The sequence below is a fragment of the Phoxinus phoxinus genome (genome assembly GCF_949152265.1).
Source record: "Phoxinus phoxinus genome assembly, chromosome: 16".
Taxonomy (NCBI): Eukaryota; Metazoa; Chordata; class Actinopteri; order Cypriniformes; family Leuciscidae; genus Phoxinus; species Phoxinus phoxinus.
Window position 1 is genome coordinate 732,365 of NC_136891.1, and position 20,440 is coordinate 752,804.

A 20,440-nucleotide genomic window follows, 5' to 3' on the forward strand; every position below is an offset into this window, starting at 1 on the left:
GTGCGTGTGTATTACACGCCATAAAGTGCGTATCATCATATGCACGCAAAAAAAAAAATAATGAAACATTAGTTAACATAACCATGAACAATATTGTGTTACTATATTTGTTAATCTTTGTTAATGTTACATGATAAAAATACATCTGTTCATTGTTGGTTCATGTCAGTTCACAGTGCATAACTAGCCTATGTTAACAAGATTTTAACAAAGTATTAGTAAATGTTGAAATTAACAAAAAGGCTGTTTATGTGCAGTTCATTAGTTCATGTTAACTAAGGTAGTTAAATAATGTTAACTAGCGAACCTTATCGTAAAGTGTTACCTTCCCGTGGTATAAAGGCGCAATTTATATTAATGCTAAACTAAATATTTTGTATCTGTTAATTAAATCTAATTTAATATGTCACATTGTTTACGTACCGATTTATTTTTATCCAATGTTTATTTTGTTTTAAATATTTATACGTTCTCTGAACTGTTCACAGACCCATCTTAGAACATTGTTGCAATCTAAACAGATTTGTCCCCCTTAAAAGATGAAATAAGTGCAATTACAAAATAAAAACGAACGATTACCTTGAGAGATATCTGTATACAGTTGAGCTTTCTACAAAGCACACTTAAGTTCTAAAGTTAGTATAAAATAACATATACAGATTTCAGTATAACCCTGTAAGTAAAAGAAAGTAAAATTCCTTAAAGTTACGATATAGCAACCAGATCATTGTCAAATCAAGAGCACATGCAAGAAAATGGTTTATCAAAATATATTGTACTGAGGAAACTCTCTATATTATATGTCTCCAGAACATTGGGAAACAAAACAATTCTAAGGAGATAGTCCGCGTATAGTTAGGACACGGTGTAATGCGTTAAGAGCTCGCTCAAGTACTGCGGAGCTAAACCATTTAGTGCTTTGTAAGTAATCAGCAATATTTTAAAATGTATACAATATAATTTTATAAGGAGCCAATGTTGACAGAACGGGGCTAATATGGTAATACTTCCTGCTTCTAGTAAGAACTCAAACTGCTGAGTTTTGAACCAGCTGTAGTTTGTTTATTAAGCGTGCAGGGCAACCACCCAGTAGAGCATTACAATAATCTAGCCTTGAGGTCATGAACACATGTTCTGCAATTTTCATTGAGAGCTTTTTCATATACTAGACGTGACTTTCAAATGAAAGATTGGTATCAAAGATACACCCAGGCTCCTAACCGACAACGAGGACTTGACAGAGCAGCCATCAAGTGTTAGACAGTATTCTAAATTACGCGAGGAAGTTTGTCCAATATTTAGAATTAGTTCATCAGAATTTAGTTGGAAATTGTTAGTCATCCAGTTTTTTTATATCAGCTATGCACACTGTTAATTGGTAAGTTTCATCAGGGCGTGAAGAAATAGAGTTGAGTATCATCAGCATAAGTGGAAACTAATTCCATGCTTCCTAATGACCGCATGTACAGCAACGGTCCTAGTACTGAGCCTTGTGGTACGCCATACTGAACTTTTGATTGATAAGACATCTCTTCATTTACTGCTACAAACTGATGACAGTCAGATAAGTATGATTTAAACCATGCTAGTGCAATTCCACTAATGCCAACATAATTTTCAAGTCTATATATGTGGTCAATAGTGTCAAATGCAGGACTAAGATCGAGTAACACTAATAGAGAGATACAACCACAATCGGATAAGAGCAAATCATTTGTGACTGAGAGCAGTCTCAGTACTATGGTACAGTCTAAATCCTGATTGAAAATCCTCACATATCATTTCTTGCTAAAAAGGAACATAGCTGTGAAGATACTCCCTTTTCTAGTAACAGAAAAGGTAAGTCGAGATTGGCCTGTAATTGACTTATTCTGTAGGATCAAGTTGTGTTTAACAAGCGGTTTAGTCCAGCCCTAGAAGTCAAACTAAGAACAGTCATGAAACATCCAACTTCAGTCAGAAATAATACCAAAGAGAAACATGTTTAGTTTCATGAAGTTTATTAAAACACTAAAATTCACTTGACCAGGTAAACTTCTCCACTAGACACCACAGTTTGCCCACTAGAGAGGGTCTTGACGTGCGCATCTCGTCCTGTAAAGAGAGGTAGAAACATGAGGGGCATTTAAATACATTTTCAGTTCATTAAGTCAACTTACAGCAAGCACTCACTTTTCCTAGTGCAACTTTGCTCACAGGAGCCAGAGGAGGGATGGCACACCGCTGTACTACAGTGGATGAAGATCTAACAGAGGGGGAAAGGGTTCAGCCATAGAATTCACTGTAAAAAGCACTAATATTAAGAGTTGAGGTACGGCTGCAGAGCATACGGTTTCCTGCAGAGGAGCCAGTGATGCTGGATCTACAAATGTGAACATCTTCACAACAAAGCGCTTGTAGTGGGTCGGGAACTGAAGACCAGACGATCCAGCCACTGGAACCAATGTGGTCAGGTAACGATCATCCTGGTAAGGGCATCTGAAAGGCAAAGAGGCAGTCAGAAATGCCTTACTGCACACTAGATGGATAAAGACTGGCCACACTCACCCATCAACCAGAAGATCCCATTGGGGTAGACTGAGTGGACTGGGGGCTGATGTCGCCCAGCAATGTCCCAGCATCAAGACAATGTTGGGGTCGGTCCTCTCCAAAATGTGCACCTCAACATACACAGGCTCCCGCAGGACTTTTGTAACTGGATAATCAGCATCACTGTAGTAGGACGTGTACGCCTCGTCCCCTGAGGAAGAAAGCAGAGTTGAACTAGAAACTGGAGTTTTAGAAAGGCTTTAGGCACACTTGGGACCAACACTTACCTTCAGCACAGCCTTTGGTGACACATTGACCATTTGCCAGTCTAAGCTCCACCCTGAGGGGTCCAGGAGCAGCTACTGGTGGAGGTGGAGGAACGGTGTTGACCTCCACAACCAGAGCTTCCACAGAGGTACCAGAGTACCTACACTGGAAGAGAAGCCTGGACAACAAACAGTGAGCTTGTAGCATTTGTAAATGATTCACATTTATGATAAAGTATACATCACTTACTCAAAATGGCTGTCCCTTGTGATGGAACCAAGAGGTCCGATACCAACTTCATATGAGGAGGTCATTCTGTTTTCATACACAACATATCCACTGTCCTCCTGCAAATAGTAACACTGTTGGCATCCAATCCATTCTAAGCCATGCAGAACAAAACCACAAGCAGCTACTCACCATCATGCTGGTGCCACACGCAGTGACAGGGAACTGGTATATAGCAAAGAAAGGTGTGGATTCCAATGGACTGCAAGCTGGATCATTTCCACCGAGGAGACGGACTGAATCCAGGCTCAAACGAGGCAGCGTAACATCTCTAGCCACCACTACCACAAACTGACCATCTCTTATACACTGGACAGTCACTGGAAATAGGTACAAGAGCAGGTTATTGCTGAGGATCAGTTTAACATGAATGCCTCTACATTGACTCCACTCTTACCTGCCTTCCCATAGAAACACTGCTGTCCATTAAAGCAGCAGTTGATAGCAGCACACTCAGCACCACTGATACCAGGTGGCCCACATTGGATCTGCTCATAATCAGCTACAGTACATTTGTCAAGCGGCTCCGCCTGTGCCACTGGCTGCTTAGGCTGAGGAAACTGTTGACCAGCTTGTTGTTGAACTGACTGAGGAAACTGTTGACCAGCTTGTTGAACTGACTGAGGAAACTGTTGACCAGCTTGTTGTTGAACTGACTGAGGAAACTGCTGACCAGCTTGTTGTTGAACTGACTGAGGAAACTGCTGACCAGCTTGTTGTTGAAACTGTTGACCAGCTTGCTGTTGAAACTGCTGAGGAAACTGTTGACCAGCTTGTTGTTGAAACTGCTGAGGAAACTGTTGACCAGCTTGTTGTTGAAACTGCTGACTAGCTTGTTGAAACTGCTGAGGAAACTGTTGACTAGCTTGCTGTTGAACTGGCTTCTGAAACCGCTGGTCAGTTTGCTGGAACATCAGAGCTTGAGGATTCTGGGGCAGATTACTCCACTTCGGAACAGCATGACTGAAAGCACAGAACCAAACACAAAGTGCCAGAGACTGAACAGCACACCAACTTCCTGCCATTGTTCAACAGCTAGTCACACTACTGAGATGCTGCTCTTTGGTCTTTTTGTACTCTACAGACTTTGGCTAATTAACGATAATCCCTCCCTCTTCATTAACCGTCATGATTCTCCAGACTTGCACGAGTGGGAGTTTATGCAACTAGGTGATTCTATTGTTTCTTAAAAGTAAATTTTTCTTGTTTTTCCACCCTTTTGAGCATAGATAAAGCCACATTGAGCTGAATTCAGAATAGTATTCTAGTACTATTTCTGCTATTCTGAATTCAGCCTTTTTTATTCTTATCCTATTCTGGATTGTTTTTTTTCTTTGAAACACATCATAGGAGATCTCATGGCAACAGGCCTGTATATTCAGGGTATGATTAAATAATGACCATGTACTAAAACAAAAACGTTTTTCCTTATATATTTTCGTGGGCAGATGCCAACATAGGATGACCACCTCTCCCGCATTCTGCAGGACAGTCCCGGAATTGTGAGTTTTGTACCGCAAGACATAAATAGTATCCCACATTTCAGTTATGTCTGTATTATTCTTTTTCTCATCCCTAAAATTACAATACCACAGTAAGAAATATAATAAAAACTGCCTGGCATTTAAAAATCTTTTTGTGCAGCCATCATGTTCTAGTTGTGGAAATAACCACAGACGCAATCGTGGAGAGAGGTTTTCCCGCTGACGACAACTAAATGGACAGCTCAAAGAAATATGTGCAAGCCTCATCAAAATCTGTAAACACAGCTATACCGAGTGTGTCTGCTTCCCGGACAATGTTAGGAAGATTGTTCCAAAGTTTGAGCTAAATAGGAAAAGGATCTACCGATTTTGATATTCTAGGTATTATTAACTGGATGTAATTTTGAGATTGCAATAGGAGTGAAGGGCTATAATGCGTTAAGAGCTCGCTCAAGTACTGCGGAGCTAAACCATTCAATGCTTTGTAAGTAATCAACAATATTTTAAAATGTATACGATATTTAATAGGGAGCCAATGTTGACAGAACCGGGCTAATATGGTAATACTTCCTGGTTCTGGGAAGAACTCGAGCTGCTGCATTTTGGACCAGCTGTAGTTTGTTTATTAAGCGTGCAGGGCAACCACCCAGTAGAACATTACAATAATCTAGCCTTGATTTCATGAACGCATGAATTAATTGTTCTGCATTTCTCATTGAGAGCATATGACGTATTTTAGATCTATTTTTAAGATGAAAAAAAAATGCAGTTTTACAGAGACTAAACGTGTGACTTTCAAATGAAAGATTGTTATCAGAGCACACCCAGGTTCCTAACCATCAACGAGGACTTGACAGAGCAGCCATCAAGTCTTAGACCATATTCTAGGTTATTACGTGAGGAAGTTGGTCCAATAATTAGAATACGTTTTTTCAGAATTTAGTAGGAAATTGTTAGTCATCCAGTTTTTTATATCAGTTATGCATTCTGTTAATTGGTAAGTTTCATCTGGGCGTGAAGAAATATAGAGCCGAGTATCATCAGCATATCTGAAAACTAGTGCCATGCTTCCTTATGATATCTCCTAATGATAGCATGTACAGCAACGGTCCTAGCACTGAGCCTTGTGGTACACCATACTGAACGTTTGATCGATAAGACAAGTCTTCATTTACTGCTTCAAACTGATAACAGTCAGATAAGTATTTAAACCATGCCAGTGCAATTCCACTAATGCCAACATAATTATCAAGTATATATGTGGTCGAGTGTCAAATGCAGCACTAAGATCAAGTAATACTAATAGATAGAGATACAACACGATCGAAAGATAAGAGCAAATTATTTGTAACTAATGAGAGCAGTCTCAGTACTATGGTACGGTTTAAACCCTGATTGAAAATCCTTAGATGTAATTTATTGCTAAAAAGGAACATAGCTGTGAAGATACTCCCTTTTCTAGTATCTTTGACAGAAAAGGTAAGTCTAGATTGGCCTGTAATTGAATAATTCGGTAGGATCAAGTGGTGTTTTTTTGATAAGCGGTTTAGTCCAGTCCTAGAAGTCAAACTAACAGTCATGAAACATCCAACTTCAGTCAGAAATAATACCAAAGAGAAACATGTTTAGTTTCATGAAGTTTATTAAAACACTAAAATTCACTTGACCAGGTAAACTTCTCCACTAGACACCACAGTTTGCCCACTAGAGAGGGTCTTGACGTGCGTATCTCGTCCTGTAAAGAGAGGTAGAAACATGAGGGGCATTTAAATACATTTTCAGTTCATTAAGTCAACTTACAGCAAGCACTCACTTTTCCTAGTGCAACTTTGCTCACAGGAGCCAGAGGAGGGATGGCACACCGCTGTACTACAGTGGATGAAGATCTAACAGAGGGGGAAAGGGTTCAGCCATAGAATTTACTGTAAAAAGCACTAATATTAAGAGTTGAGGTACGGCTGCAGAGCATACGGTTTCCTGCAGAGGAGCCAGTGATGCTGGATCTACAAATGTGAACATCTTCACAACAAAGCGCTTGTAGTGGGTCGGGAACTGAAGACCAGACGATCCAGCCACTGGAACCAATGTGGTCAGGTAACGATCATCCTGGTAAGGGCATCTGAAAGGCAAAGAGGCAGTCAGAAATGCCTTACTGCACACTAGATGGATAAAGACTGGCCACACTCACCCATCAACCAGAAGATCCCATTGGGGTAGACTGAGTGGACTGGGGGCTGATGTCGCCCAGCAATGTCCCAGCATCAAGACAATGTTGGGGTCGGTCCTCTCCAAAATGTGCACCTCAACATACACAGGCTCCCGCAGGACTTTTGTAACTGGATAATCAGCATCACTGTAGTAGGACGTGTACGCCTCGTCCCCTGAGGAAGAAAGCAGAGTTGAACTAGAAACTGGAGTTTTAGAAAGGCTTTAGGCACACTTGGGACCAACACTTACCTTCAGCACAGCCTTTGGTGACACATTGACCATTCGCCAGTCTAAGCTCCACCCTGAGGGGTCCAGGAGCAGCTACTGGTGGAGGTGGAGGAACGGTGTTGACCTCCACAACCAGAGCTTCCACAGAGGTACCAGAGTACCTACACTGGAAGAGAAGCCTGGACAACAAACAGTGAGCTTGTAGCATTTGTAAATGATTCACATTTATGATAAAGTATACATCACTTACTCAAAATGGCTGTCCCTTGTGATGGAACCAAGAGGTCCGATACCAACTTCATACGAGGAGGTCATTCTGTTTTCATACACAACATATCCACTGTCCTCCTGCAAATAGTAACACTGTTGGCATCCAATCCGTTCTAGGCCATGCAGAACAAAACAAGCAGCTACTCACCATCATGCTGGTGCCACATGCAGTGACAGGGAACTGGTATATAGCAAAGAAAGGTGTGGATTCCAATGGACTGCAAGCTGGATCATTTCCACCGAGGAGACGGACTGAATCCAGGCTCAGTCGAGGCAGCGTAACATCTCTAGCCACCACTACCACAAACTGACCATCTCTTATACACTGGACAGTCACTGGAAATAGGTACAAGAGCAGGTTATTGCGGAGGATCAGTTTAACATGAATGCCTCTACATTGACTCACTCTTACCTGCCTTCCCATAGAAACACTGCTGTCCATTAAAGCAGCAGTTAATAGCTGCACACTCAGCCTCACTGATACCAGGTGGCCCACATTGGATCTGCTCATAATCAGCTACAGTACATTTGTCAAGCGGCTCCGCCTGTGCCACTGGCTGCTTAGGCTGAGGAAACTGTTGACCAGCTTGTTGAACTGACTGAGGAAACTGTTGACCAGCTTGTTGAACTGACTGAGGAAACTGTACACCAGTTTGTTGTTGAAACTGCTGACCAGCTTGTTGATGAAACTGTTGACCAGCTTGTTGTTGAACTGACTGAGGAAACCGTTGACCAGCTTGTTGTTGAAACTGTTGACCAGCTTGCTGTTGAAACTGCTGAGGAAACTGTTGACCAGCTTGTTGTTGAAACTGCTGAGGAAACTGTTGACCAGCTTGTTGTTGAAACTGCTGAGGAAACTGTTGACCAGCTTGTTGTTGAACTGGCTTCTGATACGGCTGGTCAGTTTGCTGGAACATCAGAGCTTGAGGATTCTGGGGCAGATTACTCCACTTCGGAACTGCATGACTGAAAGCACAGAACCAAACACAAAGTGCCAGAGACTGAACAGCACACCAACTTCCTGCCATTGTTCAACAGCTAGCCACACTATTGAGATGCTGCTCTTTGGTCTTTTTGTACTCTACAGAGTTTTTCTAATTAATGATAATCCCTCCCTCTTCATTAACCGTCATGATTCTCCAGACTTGCACGAGTGGGAGTTTATACAACTAGGTGATTCTCATTGGTTCTCAAGATTATACTCATATGGAGTTTCTTGATTCCAATTAGTCAGATTTGTCATACTGAAGACAAATAAAAAGGCCCAAAGTTTGGGTAGATGCTTGATGCATTCCGCTTTGATTCTAGACATGCTGAATTCAGAATTGCATACTAGCATTACTACTTTTATAATATCAATGGCAGAAATAGTAAGAGTGGTACGTGGTTCCAGATTTATAACATACCCATAAACCTCCCTAAGCACTTCCCCTTGGGGAAATCCCTGACGCCAGTTTGAAGTGTGTTCCACAAGTGTACACGGGAAGTTTATATGGACATACCTTCCTTTTTATGTCTCTGAAAAACACGGTTTAAAATGTGTGTTTAGAACCGCGTTTACTAAATGAGGCGAGGGTGTCGAGTTACATTCAAGCTATGTTAAGGCATGATGTCATTTTTTTTCAAAGGAAAAAAATAAATATGTAATTTTGGTGATCAAAAATGAGTTTTAAAGGAGTCATGAAATGGATTATTTTATTATTTTATAATGTTTCCTGGGGTGTACTTATAATGTTAGTTTCATTTTTACATCAAAAATGTACATCAACGCTCTGATTTAAGGGGCGTTTCTGCCGTGAGACTTCAGTGTAAACGCCCACTGCTGTGATTGGCTGTGAGACTTGAGTGTAAACGCCCACTGCTGTGATTGGCTGTGAGACCAGTGTAAACACCCACTGCTGTGATTGGCTGTGAGACTTCAGTGTAAACGCCCACTGCTGTGATTGGCTGTGAGACTTCAGTGTAAACGCCCACTGCTGTGATTGGCAGTGAGACTTCAGTGTAAACGCCCACTGCTGTGATTGGCTGTGAGACCTCAGTGTAAACACCCACTGCTGTGATTGGCTGTGAGACTTGAGTGTAAACGCCCACTGCTGTGATTGGCAGTGAGACTTCAGTGTAAACACCCACTGCTGTGATTGGCAGTGAGACTTCAGTGTAAACGCCCACTGCTGTGATTGGCTGTGAGACTTCAGTGTAAACGCCCACTGCTGTGATTGGCTGTGAGACCAGTGTAAACACCCACTGCTGTGATTGGCAGTGAGACTTCAGTGTAAACGCCCACTGCTGTGATTGGCTGTGAGACCAGTGTAAACGCCCACTGCTGTGATTGGCTGTGAGACTTCAGTGTAAACGCCCACTGCTGTGATTGGCTGTGAGACTTGAGTGTAAACGCCCACTGCTGTGATTGGCTGTGAGACTTGAGTGTAAACGCCCACTGCTGTGATTGGCTGTGAGACTTGAGTGTAAACGCCCACTGCTGTGATTGGCTGTGAGACTTCAGTGTAAACGCCCACTGCTGTGATTGGCTGTGAGACCAGTGTAAACACCCACTGCTGTGATTGGCAGTGAGACTTCAGTGTAAACGCCCACTGCTGTGATTGGCTGTGAGACCAGTGTAAACGCCCACTGCTGTGATTGGCTGTGAGACTTCAGTGTAAACGCCCACTGCTGTGATTGGCTGTGAGACTTGAGTGTAAACGCCCACTGCTGTGATTGGCTGTGAGACTTGAGTGTAAACGCCCACTGCTGTGATTGGCTGTGAGACTTCAGTGTAAACGCCCACTGCTCTGATTGGCTGTGAGACTTCAGTGTAAACATTTTCATTCAATACTTTATGTAGTGCTTCGTACAGCATCTGTTTGTATATAACCACCATCAACGAAGCGGAGTCGACGGTTTTTAATTAGATTTATTTTGATAAACATGACACAATACAACACCGCGACTCCGTGGAAAGAGTTTTACTGTTATAAAAACTGATTTGTGAGCTTTAGAGGAACTAAAGATGTGAGAATAAACACTAAACACACGTGGTTGTCATGGGATGGATTCGGCCAATCGTGGAGCAGCGGTGTCGTCACCAGAGCTCGTGAGCCGCTCCGCTACTCTCGCTGGACTCTGATCGTATACGTCAGTCACGCGGCGTTGGCGCTGCATCAAGTCGGACAAACTTTCTAACCAGCATGCACTGCTTCGAGTCAGCCGCCGATCGGTCTGCGCAGCGCTGCATGGAGTCCAACAGGCCTGTCCTCTCTCTGACGTCACAAGTCTCCGCTTCTCAGATGCTGCCGTTTTACAGACTTGGTTTCAATGAAAGCAGTTTTTGGAATAACTGAACTCTTACCGTTCAAGGGAAATTTGAATTCTCAGGTCATGACCACTTGAAGGCATACAATTATTGACTACTGTGTGACTTTAAGAACTAGCCTAAGCCGTTCATGCTACTGGCCGCCGTCTTACATTTGCTCAAAAAAAAAAATTCACAAAATGTCTCTAGGAAAAAGTATTGATACAACGAGCAATTAGAGTTAACATGACTAAGTCTTAAGTTAATGATATAGAACACTTACATGTACAAATATAACAGAAGACCCCATTTTGAAATGTTTATTTCACAAACCTAATAAATACACCAACATTTTCCACATATTCAGCTCTTCAAACTGTTGAAATGGGATGCGTTTTCTTGACACTGAGGGGAAGTTTCCTTCTGTCTCTGACGTGCAGGAACAAGCCGACATTTAAATAATAATAAAAAAGAAGCTGACTGATAAAGACCTGACACTGTTTATGTTGGATAAATGTCATGCTCTGGAAACACTGTATAAAGATCTTTCATGAGTGGAGCAGAAGCTGTGGGTTTAGTTTCAGCTACTGTTAAAAATCAAGTAAAGCTAAAATAATAATATGACGACTTAAGACCAGTGTTGCTCAACTCTGGCCCTCCAGCTCCACACACACACTCACTCACTCACTCACTCACTCACACACTCACACACTCACACACTCACACACTCACACACTCACACACTCACACACTCACACACTCACACACACACACACACACACACACACACACACACACACACACACACACACACACACACACACACACACACACACACACAGGATCTCGAAGGCCAGTGTTGAGAATCCCTGCTTTAGACTATTACAGACCAGAACTCAGTTTTGGATCGGTGATATTTTTAATGTTTTAAAAAAAGTCTCTTTTCACCAATACAAAAAAATCATCAGTTGTCTATGTGAATATACAGTAAAGTGTAATTTATTCCTGTGATCAAAGCTGAGTTTATCATCATTACTCCAGTCTTCAGTGTCACATGATCCTCCAGAAATCAGTGTAATATGATGATCTGATGATCAAGACACATTTATGATTATTATCAGTGTTGAAAGTTCAACAGAACAGCATTAATCTGAAATAGAAGCTTGTGTAACATTAAACACTACTGTTCAAAAGTTTGGGACAGTAGGAATTCATATCACATATTTTGGGGGAAATAAATAAAATAAATCAATACGTTTATTTATCAAGGATGAATTAAATTGATTAAAAAAAGTGACGGTAAAGACATTTATAATGTTGCAAAAGCTTATATTTCAAATAAAAGCTGTTCTTTTGAACTTTCTATTCATCAGAGAATCCTAAAATTAAAAAATCTAAATAACTGGTTTCAAAACAATAATTATAAATGTGTCTTGATCATCAGATCATCATATTACACTGATTTCTGGAGGATCATGTGACACTGAAGACTGGAGTAATGATGATAAACTCAGCTTTGATCACAGGAATAAATTACACTTTACTGTATATTCACATAGAGAACTGATGATTTACATTATAATAATATTTCACAATATTACTGCAGCCTTGCTGAGCAGAAGAGACTTCTTTAAAAACAGTAAAAATCTCACCGGTCCAGAACTCTTGAACGGCAGTGTGTGTGTCTGTGTGTGTGTGTGTGTGTGTGTTGCAGTGTGTGTGTGTGTGTGTGTTGCAGTGTGTGTTGCAGTGTGTGTGTTGCAGTGTGTGTGTTGCAGTGTGTGTGTTGCAGTGTGTGTGTTGCAGTGTGTGTGTTGCAGTGTGTGTGTTGCAGTGTGTGTTGCAGTGTGTGTGTTGCAGTGTGTGTGTTGCAGTGTGTGTGTTGCAGTGTGTGTTGCAGTGTGTGTGTTGCAGTGTGTGTGTTGCAGTGTGTGTGTTGCAGTGTGTGTTGCAGCGTGTGTGTTGCAGCGTGTGTGTTGCAGTGTGTGTTGCAGTGTGTGTTGCAGTGTGTGTGTTGCAGTGTGTGTGTTGCAGTGTGTGTGTTGCAGTGTGTGTGTTGCAGTGTGTGTGTTGCAGTGTGTGTGTTGCAGTGTGTGTGTTGCAGTGTGTGTGTTGCAGTGTGTGTGTTGCAGTGTGTGTTGCAGCGTGTGTGTTGCAGCGTGTGTGTTGCAGTGTGTGTTGCAGTGTGTGTTGCAGTGTGTGTGTTGCAGTGTGTGTGTTGCAGTGTGTGTGTTGCAGTGTGTGTGTGTGTTGCAGTGTGTGTGTTGCAGTGTGTGCGTTGCAGTGTGTGTTGCAGTGTGTGTGTTGCAGTGTGTGTTGCAGTGTGTGTTGCAGTGTGTGTGTTGCAGTGTGTGTTGCACTGTGAGTTGCAGTGTGTGTGTGTTGCACTGTGAGTTGCAGTGTGTGTGTGTTGCAGTGTGTGTTGCACTGTGAGTTGCAGTGTGTGTGTGTTGCAGTGTGTGTGTTGCAGTGTGTGTTGCACTGTGAGTTGCAGTGTGTGTGTGTGTTGCAGCGTGTGTGTTGCAGTGTGTGTGTTGCAGTGTGTGTTGCAGTGTGTGTGTTGCAGTGTGTGTGTTGCAGTGTGTGTGTGTGTTGCAGTGTGTGTGTTGCAGTGTGTGTGTGTTGCAGTGTGTGTGTTGCAGCGTGTGTGTTGCAGTGTGTCCCGCAGAAGTGTCTCTAGCAGACGCAGGGTTCGCGCGCTCATTTCTCGGTGGAGAAGGCTCTCTTCATGAGCGGCGGCGGCGTCTTGCCCGCGGAGTCCGGCGGGGGGGCGCTGAGGCAGCACCAGTCCGGCACGCGGCCCGTCTGGCTGTAGTAATCTCTGGACACCGAGCGACTGCCTAAGATGTCCTGCAGCGCTCCGAACACCGCCCCTGCAGGGGGAGAAGCACAGCGCAGAGTCAGCGCAGAGAACCGGACGCTAGTGCTGACGGCCCTTCTGTAGCGCTGCACGTCAGCTAGCGCACTGCGGAACACGCTTTTACTCTAGTTTCCAGTCCAAATATGTAAACATTCTTAAATCAAGATGCATTTACTAGATGAGTGAAATGCTATAAGATATTAGGTCTGGTTTTCTGGGGAAATAAATCAAAATGAAGTGAGTTTTTGTTTAAAAGGAAAAGCTGAATTATCTGCCAAAGGGGTCAGAAAAATAATATTGTGTCCATTTGAATTAAGATTATTTGGCAGATAATTCAGCTTTCGAGCGGCGAGTCTGAGGCGGCGGGAGAAACCAGGATCTCTGATATTTTGAATCCGACCGCAGTCCCGATCTCCACCACTAGTTGTTCTCACAGACTGCACCTTTAAAGGGGCCATCCACAAAACGTGAAACCGGACACTGTAGTCATCTAAAGGGGCGGTCAAAATCCCTTGTCTCTTCAGTCAGTTATATATATATTTCATTCCATATCCTTTTGAATGCTTACATTACTTTTATACAAATCAATAATCAAATATATATATATGTGCATTATCACATAATCATTTCTATATTCTTTTGTGCTTGTGAAATCATATATTTTCTCTAGAGAGCAATGCCATTTCTCTGCCTTTCCTCCTGAGGAGCTATGTTTTGGCTAACTGATAATACGAAGCTCCAGCACTCTTCGGCCTTGGCGATGTTATTTGGTGGTGTTCTGTGTGTGTGTGTTTGACTTTCTACGTAGGCATTTGGGACACAACGCTCAGCCTCATCGGCGCTCTCCTCTCACAGTTAGGTCAACGCTGACCTACATCTAAGGATTGGCGACAGCTATCCTGACTAATGGCGATAGGCACCTTTTATCTGCTCACATGTGTGAAATTGTTTATGGTTCTATATTCTCTTAGCCAATCAGATGTATGATGATGCGATGCTTGCCCTTGCAAAATGGTATAATTGGTGTATGATTTTGTGTAAGGTAGAGTTGGCTTGCGACCTCCTCGTGAGACTTTGACGCTCGCTCTACCGATGAAACTGCAAACTATTCTTCAGTAAATTTTTATCTTTTTGATTGAACCTCACGACTCCTGGTCATCTTCTTTCATCATATCTGGTCTCGGGTCTTATAACTGTTACCCCCTAACACATCGCTTCCGGTCGCACGGAGAGGTCCGGCGCGCGGCCGCGCTCACCTCCGAGCCAGGCGGTGCAGTTGGGCTTGGCGGGCGGGCTGTGGATGCGGAAGCTCTTGGTCGCGAGGGCATCATGGTACTTGGGCTTCTCCACCAGCGAGCGGATCTCCGCCAGGAGTCGCGGCAGGAATCCGGGGAGCATGGCCGTGCCGCCGACGATCACCAAGTTCTCGGACAGAACCTTGCGAGTGTCGATGGGACACTAGTGTGGAGCAAACCAAACACAAGTAAACAAGGTGAATGCTGGGAAGAGTGAGAACACACACACACACACACACACACACACACACACACACACACACACACACACACACTGTCAAGAGTTAATGTCTTTAAAGAAGTCTCTTCTGCTCAGCAAGGCTGCAGTAATATTGTGAAGTATTATTATAATGTAAATCATCAGTTGTCTATGTGAATATACAGTAAAGTGTAATTTATTCCTGTGATCAAAGCTGAGTTTATCATCATTACTCCAGTCTTCAGTGTCACATGATCCTCCAGAAATCAGTGTAATATGATGATATTTTTTCAACATTGATAATAATCATAAATGTTTCTTTAAAAATATATTAAAATAGAAAATAGAAAACAGCTGATTTACATTCTAATAATATTTCACAATATTACTGTTTTTGTTTTTTGTTTAATCAAATAAATGCAGCTTTGCTGAGCAGAAGACTCTAGGGTGCTTTCACACCTGCCTTGTTTAGTTCGGTTGAATCGCACTAGAGTTCGTTTTCCGAATTGGTGCGGTTGGTTTGGGCCGGTGAGAATGCAGCAATCGCACTCGGGTGCGCACCAAAAGCGGACCAAACAAGCGTACCGAGACCTCCTAGGAGAGGTGGTCTCGGTACGCTTTCAAACGAACTCTGGAGCGATTTGTTTGTGGTGAGAACGTGATCCGACCTCGAACAGGACCTGCCAAATAACTGCGCATTTTTGGACTAAACCAGCCTCCGTAGTCAGCCGCACTGTGCATTATGGCGGTGATCCACTTGTCCGTGCAACACTTCTGTCGCGCTGCACTCCACTATATTCCTATGGGTGACGTCAAGCGACTTTGACGCGCTCGCAAAGCATTCCGGGAAGGCGGCACTACATTTGAAAAAATGCCGCGCGTCAAAAAGCTGGCCGATGCCCATCTTTATGCAAATGAATTCCGTTGAACGGAATGGCTCAATGAGCCGCTGGCTCAAAACCACGCCCATAGCGGTAAACTAGAAGAACGCCCATCAACGTTCACATGTGGGGAGGCGTTGCGACACCACACGACATTCGTGTCGGACAAGTGGATCAGTACCGTTATGTCACTGTTTAGCAACATTAATGCACGCGTTGCCTCCTCCTGAAGTGACTCGCTGCGTGCATTGCATAAAACATTACTTTCAAGCCGCATTCTCGCTTCATTCTCAAATGTTATTGTTTGCCTAAAGTGAGTAGACAAACTAATATAATAAACTATGACCAGGGATACAATCAGCCCACAAAGTCATTTCTCCACAGTAAAAAGCAGCGGATTGTCTGCCGGATTTTCCTCCTCTTTGTTTACTTCCGTCAGTTCTGTTGGAATTTTCCCGCACGTTAATTCTGACAATCAAAGTGCAGTTATGAAAATACGTTCAAGACCCATCTGGCCAACGAGTGATGTGGATGTTGTCATGTGACTGCATTTAGTTTCGTTTCATAAACTGATTCGGACCAGAGCAATCAGTGTGGTGTGAAAGGAACCAAAACGCCTGAAAAATGCTACAAAGTATAATTTTTCTCCCTTGGTCCGGACCAAATGAACCGAACTACAGATGTGAAAGCACCCTAAACATAGAAAATCTGACCAATCCAAAACTCTTGACTGGTCGTGTAAATCAACAAGTAATGCGTATCATTTTGGTAATATGAACAACCAACTGGAGTAGAAACAATCACACATTGTGTGTAATTTAAATGTTATTATACCATGGTCTGGGTGAATACTCGATTCTGATTGGCTGCAGGGTGTCCGTTAAAAAGTGATAGAGGACACCTAGTAAAGTAGTTCTGGTGAAACTGCCCGTTTACCATTCGAAATTAATAAATAAATGCGCTGCCTACAACAGCTGTGAGTAACCATAGCAACAGGCAGTTGAAAAAAATGCATTTTTGAACCTGAAGGGTTCTACAAGCTGAGCGGACTATAAATATCTCCGGTTGCTAAATAAACCGTCAGGCAAGTTATTATTTGTAAAAACTAGATTTAGCCTAATTCAAATATAAACTAATGTTTTAAAAATGTTTTATTTGGCAAGTGACCATGGTATAAGCGGGTTAATGCCCTCCGAGGTGTCCATTGTCAGGTTTTAATGGACTTCGGCGGAGGCAACCGTTCACACCTCGCCGTCGTCCATTAAAATCTGACAATGGACACCTCGTCGGGCATTAACCCTCCCTTACTTAAGCAACTCAGTCTGATTATTAAACACATGTGATGATTAATTATCTACTAAATAAGGTATTTTCAGTTTTCATCTAAATAAAAACTAAGTTTCAGTGTTTCAATAAAATATAATGTGTTTCGGTGCATCACTGCAAACAATACGATTTTTCAATTGTAGTAAATCAAGGGACTTTTTTTCATCCGGCGTGCCGTTGACTTCAGGGAGTGCAAGAGCAGATCTGTGTGTGTGTGTGTACCACTGATCACCTGATCTCGTGTGTGTGTGTGTGTGTGTGTGTACCTCTGATCACCTGATCTCGTGTGTGTGTGTGTGTGTGTGTGTACCTCTGATCACCTGATCTCGTGTGTGTGTGTGTGTGTGTGTGTTGATCTGCAGATCTGGTGTGTGTGTGTGTGTTGATCTGCAGATCTGGTGTGTGTGTGTGTGTTGATCTGCAGATCTGGTGTGTGTGTGTGTGTTGATCTGCAGATCTGGTGTGTGTGTGTGTGTTGATCTGCAGATCTGGTGTGTGTGTGTGTGTTGATCTGCAGATCTGGTGTGTGTGTGTGTGTGTTGATCTGCAGATCTGGTGTGTGTGTGTGTGTGTGTACCTCTGATCTGCAGATCTTGTGTGTGTGTGTGTGTGTGTGTGTGTGTGTGTGTGTGTGTGTGTATGTGTGTGTGTGTGTGTGTGTGTCGATCTACAGATCTCGTGTGTGTGTGTGTGTGTGTCGATCTGCAGATCTCGTGTGTGTGTGTGTGTGTCGATCTGCAGATCTCGTGTGTGTGTGTGTGTGTGTGTGTGTGTCGATCTGCAGATCTCGTGTGTGTGTGTGTGTTGATCACCAGATCTGTGTGTCATACCTTCACCAGCGTGTCCAGCATTAGCGTGGCGATGGACTTCTCCTCGTTGTCCTGCTCGAACAGCATCTCCGCCACAGAGTCTCTGCAAACCCCAGAGTCATTAACCTCAGCTGCAGCATGTGACCTTTAACCTCAGCTCCAGCATGTGACCTTCAGGGTCGTGAATCGCATCTTTACCTGATGAAGCCCTTCACATGCAGAATCTTCTGGCCATCCAGGGGATATTCCACGTCTGGAGGCGGAGCCGGTCTCTGACGGACCAATGAGAACGGACTGTGAATATTCTGACGTTTAATCATTCCACTTCCAGTTTGAGAACGCAACGCAAATAATCAGTTAATGTGTGACGCTTCAATAACTGACTTGAAGAAACTAATAGAATTAATTTTTAATTAAATCCTGAATCTTTCTGTATTTATTCCTTCATTTATTATTTTGTATTTATTTATTTTTTTAAAATTGTATTTTTTAAACATTTTCTCAATGTTTACATTTTTTTGCTCCTCAGATTCCAGATTTTCAATAGTTGTGTCTCGACCAAATATTGTCCTATCCTAACACACCACACATCAGTGGAGAGATTATTAGTCCAGCTTTCAGATGATGCATAACTCTCAGTTTTATACACAATTGGACTGGTTTTGTGGTCCAGGGTCACATATATATATATAATGTATGCATTATTTTATTTCTATATTTATTTATAGAGGAGCAGAATGTGAATAACAAAAGTCCCACAATAAACAAACTATATAAATCATTCAGAGTAAAGAGTTCTCTGACCTCAGCGTCCATGTTGAACTTGGCCTCCTGGATCTTCAGTCCTCTCTGCAGGTCGCTGACGAAACACGTGCGCACTGAACACACAACACAACACAACACACACGGTCAGCGCTTAAACACAACAGTGCTGAACACACAACACAACACAACACAACACACACGGTCAGCGCTTAAACACAACACAACAGTGCTGAACACAACACAACACAACAGTGCTGAACACACAACACACACGGTCAGCGCTTAAACACAACACAACAGTGCTGAACACAACACAACACAACAGTGCTGAACACACAACACACACGGTCAGCGCTTAAACACAACACAACAGTGCTGAACACACAACACAACAGTGCTGAACACACAACACACACGGTCAGCGCTTAAACACAACACAACAGTGCTGAACACACAACACACACGGTCAGCGCTTAAACACAACAGTGCTGAACACACAACACAACAGCGGTCAGCGCTTAAACACAACACAACAGTGCTGAACACACAACACAACACAACACAACACAACACAACACAACACACACGGTCAGCGCTTAAACACAACACAACAGTGCTGAACACACAACACAACACAACACAACACACACGGTCAGCGCTTAAACACAACACAACAGTGCTGAACACACAACACACACGGTCAGCGCTTAAACACAACAGTGCTGAACACACAACACAACACACACGGTCAGCGCTTAAACACAACAGTGCTGAACACACAACACAACACACACGGTCAGCGCTTAAACACAACAGTGCTGAACACACAACACAACACAACACACACGGTCAGCGCTTAAACACAACAGTGCTGAACACACAACACAACACAACACACACGGTCAGCGCTTAAACACAACAGTGCTGAACACACAACACAACACACACGGTCAGCGCTTAAACACAACAGTGCTGAACACACAACACAACACAACACACACGGTCAGCGCTTAAACACAACAGTGCTGAACACACAACACAACACAACACAACACACACGGTCAGCGCTTAATCTCAACACAACAGTGCTGAACACACAACACACACGGTCAGCGCTTAAACACAACAGTGCTGAACACACAACACAACACACACGGTCAGCGCTTAAACACAACAGTGCTGAACACACAACACAACACACACGGTCAGCGCTTAATCTCAACACAACAGTGTTAACCCCAGTACTGTACTGGTGTCTGAGGGAAACAGGGATGAGGAGTTCACACACGGGGATGTTAGTGCGTGACGAACCTTTGATATCCTCCACCACATCTTCTGGAATAGTGCCTGCAACACACACACACACACACACACACACACACACACACACACACACACACACACACACACACAGTGTTATATACCCTATAAAGCTACTGTGATACTGCACAGGCCTCTAAATGTTAAAAACACACACTCTCCTCAGCTCTTCTGTGTCTGATTGACAGTTTTATCAAGTAAAAGTCTTGTAGTGGAATAATTTTTGGTTTGACTGTATAATTAATAATTACGGTATACACTAACACTGATTATAGTTCAGCAGGGTGTGCGGAGAAACCTAGAATACGGGGTGTGTGTGTGTGTGTGTGTGACTGTGTGAGAGTGTGTGTGACTGTCTGTGTCTGTGTGTGTGTGTGACTGTCTGTGTGTGTCTTACTGATGACGGCGGGGTTGAGGCCGGT

At 43.0% G+C, this 20,440-nt stretch overlaps 4 protein-coding genes across 5 annotated transcripts in view; all 4 read right to left on the reverse strand.

The window, feature by feature from the left end:
* The window catches only part of LOC306983387 (uncharacterized protein), a gene marked incomplete at its 3' end in the record, with an annotated part of 471,868 nt that overhangs the window by 129,198 nt on the left and 322,230 nt on the right, over positions 1 to 20,440 (reverse strand). The gene's annotated exons all lie outside the window — the stretch shown is intronic.
* Positions 1,722 to 4,183, reverse strand: LOC306983678 (zona pellucida sperm-binding protein 4-like). Its single transcript, XM_079584235.1, has 8 exons — positions 3,482 to 4,183; positions 3,217 to 3,404; positions 3,046 to 3,143; positions 2,817 to 2,974; positions 2,548 to 2,740; positions 2,331 to 2,478; positions 2,173 to 2,245; positions 1,722 to 2,094 (listed from the first exon to the last, which is right to left on the reverse strand). The coding sequence occupies exons 1-8, from the start codon at positions 4,107 to 4,109 to the stop codon at positions 2,018 to 2,020; spliced, it is 1,563 nt and encodes a 520-aa protein (XP_079440361.1). The 5' UTR covers positions 4,110 to 4,183; the 3' UTR covers positions 1,722 to 2,017.
* LOC306983679 (zona pellucida sperm-binding protein 4-like) lies at positions 6,146 to 8,498 on the reverse strand. Its single transcript, XM_079584236.1, has 8 exons — positions 7,687 to 8,498; positions 7,423 to 7,610; positions 7,255 to 7,352; positions 7,026 to 7,183; positions 6,757 to 6,949; positions 6,540 to 6,687; positions 6,382 to 6,454; positions 6,146 to 6,303 (listed from the first exon to the last, which is right to left on the reverse strand). The coding sequence occupies exons 1-8, from the start codon at positions 8,300 to 8,302 to the stop codon at positions 6,227 to 6,229; spliced, it is 1,551 nt and encodes a 516-aa protein (XP_079440362.1). The 5' UTR covers positions 8,303 to 8,498; the 3' UTR covers positions 6,146 to 6,226.
* Positions 12,577 to 20,440, reverse strand: part of actr10 (actin related protein 10) — a 14,209-nt gene continuing 6,345 nt past the window's right edge. Inside the window, exons 7-14 of one of the 2 annotated variants that reach the window (XM_079638987.1) lie at positions 20,416 to 20,440; positions 20,010 to 20,045; positions 18,738 to 18,811; positions 18,132 to 18,205; positions 17,955 to 18,036; positions 14,680 to 14,881; positions 13,221 to 13,436; positions 12,577 to 12,708 (exon numbers count right to left, since the gene is read on the reverse strand). The exon at positions 20,416 to 20,440 is cut by the window's right edge and continues 52 nt beyond it. In XM_079638987.1, coding sequence (XP_079495113.1) covers positions 13,264 to 13,436; positions 14,680 to 14,881; positions 17,955 to 18,036; positions 18,132 to 18,205; positions 18,738 to 18,811; positions 20,010 to 20,045; positions 20,416 to 20,440 — 666 coding nt within the window. In that variant the 3' untranslated portion in view covers positions 12,577 to 12,708; positions 13,221 to 13,263. Of the gene's footprint in view, positions 12,709 to 13,023; positions 13,437 to 14,679; positions 14,882 to 17,954; positions 18,037 to 18,131; positions 18,206 to 18,737; positions 18,812 to 20,009; positions 20,046 to 20,415 lie in introns of those variants that run through there. The other variant, XM_079638986.1, reaches the window with a different exon arrangement.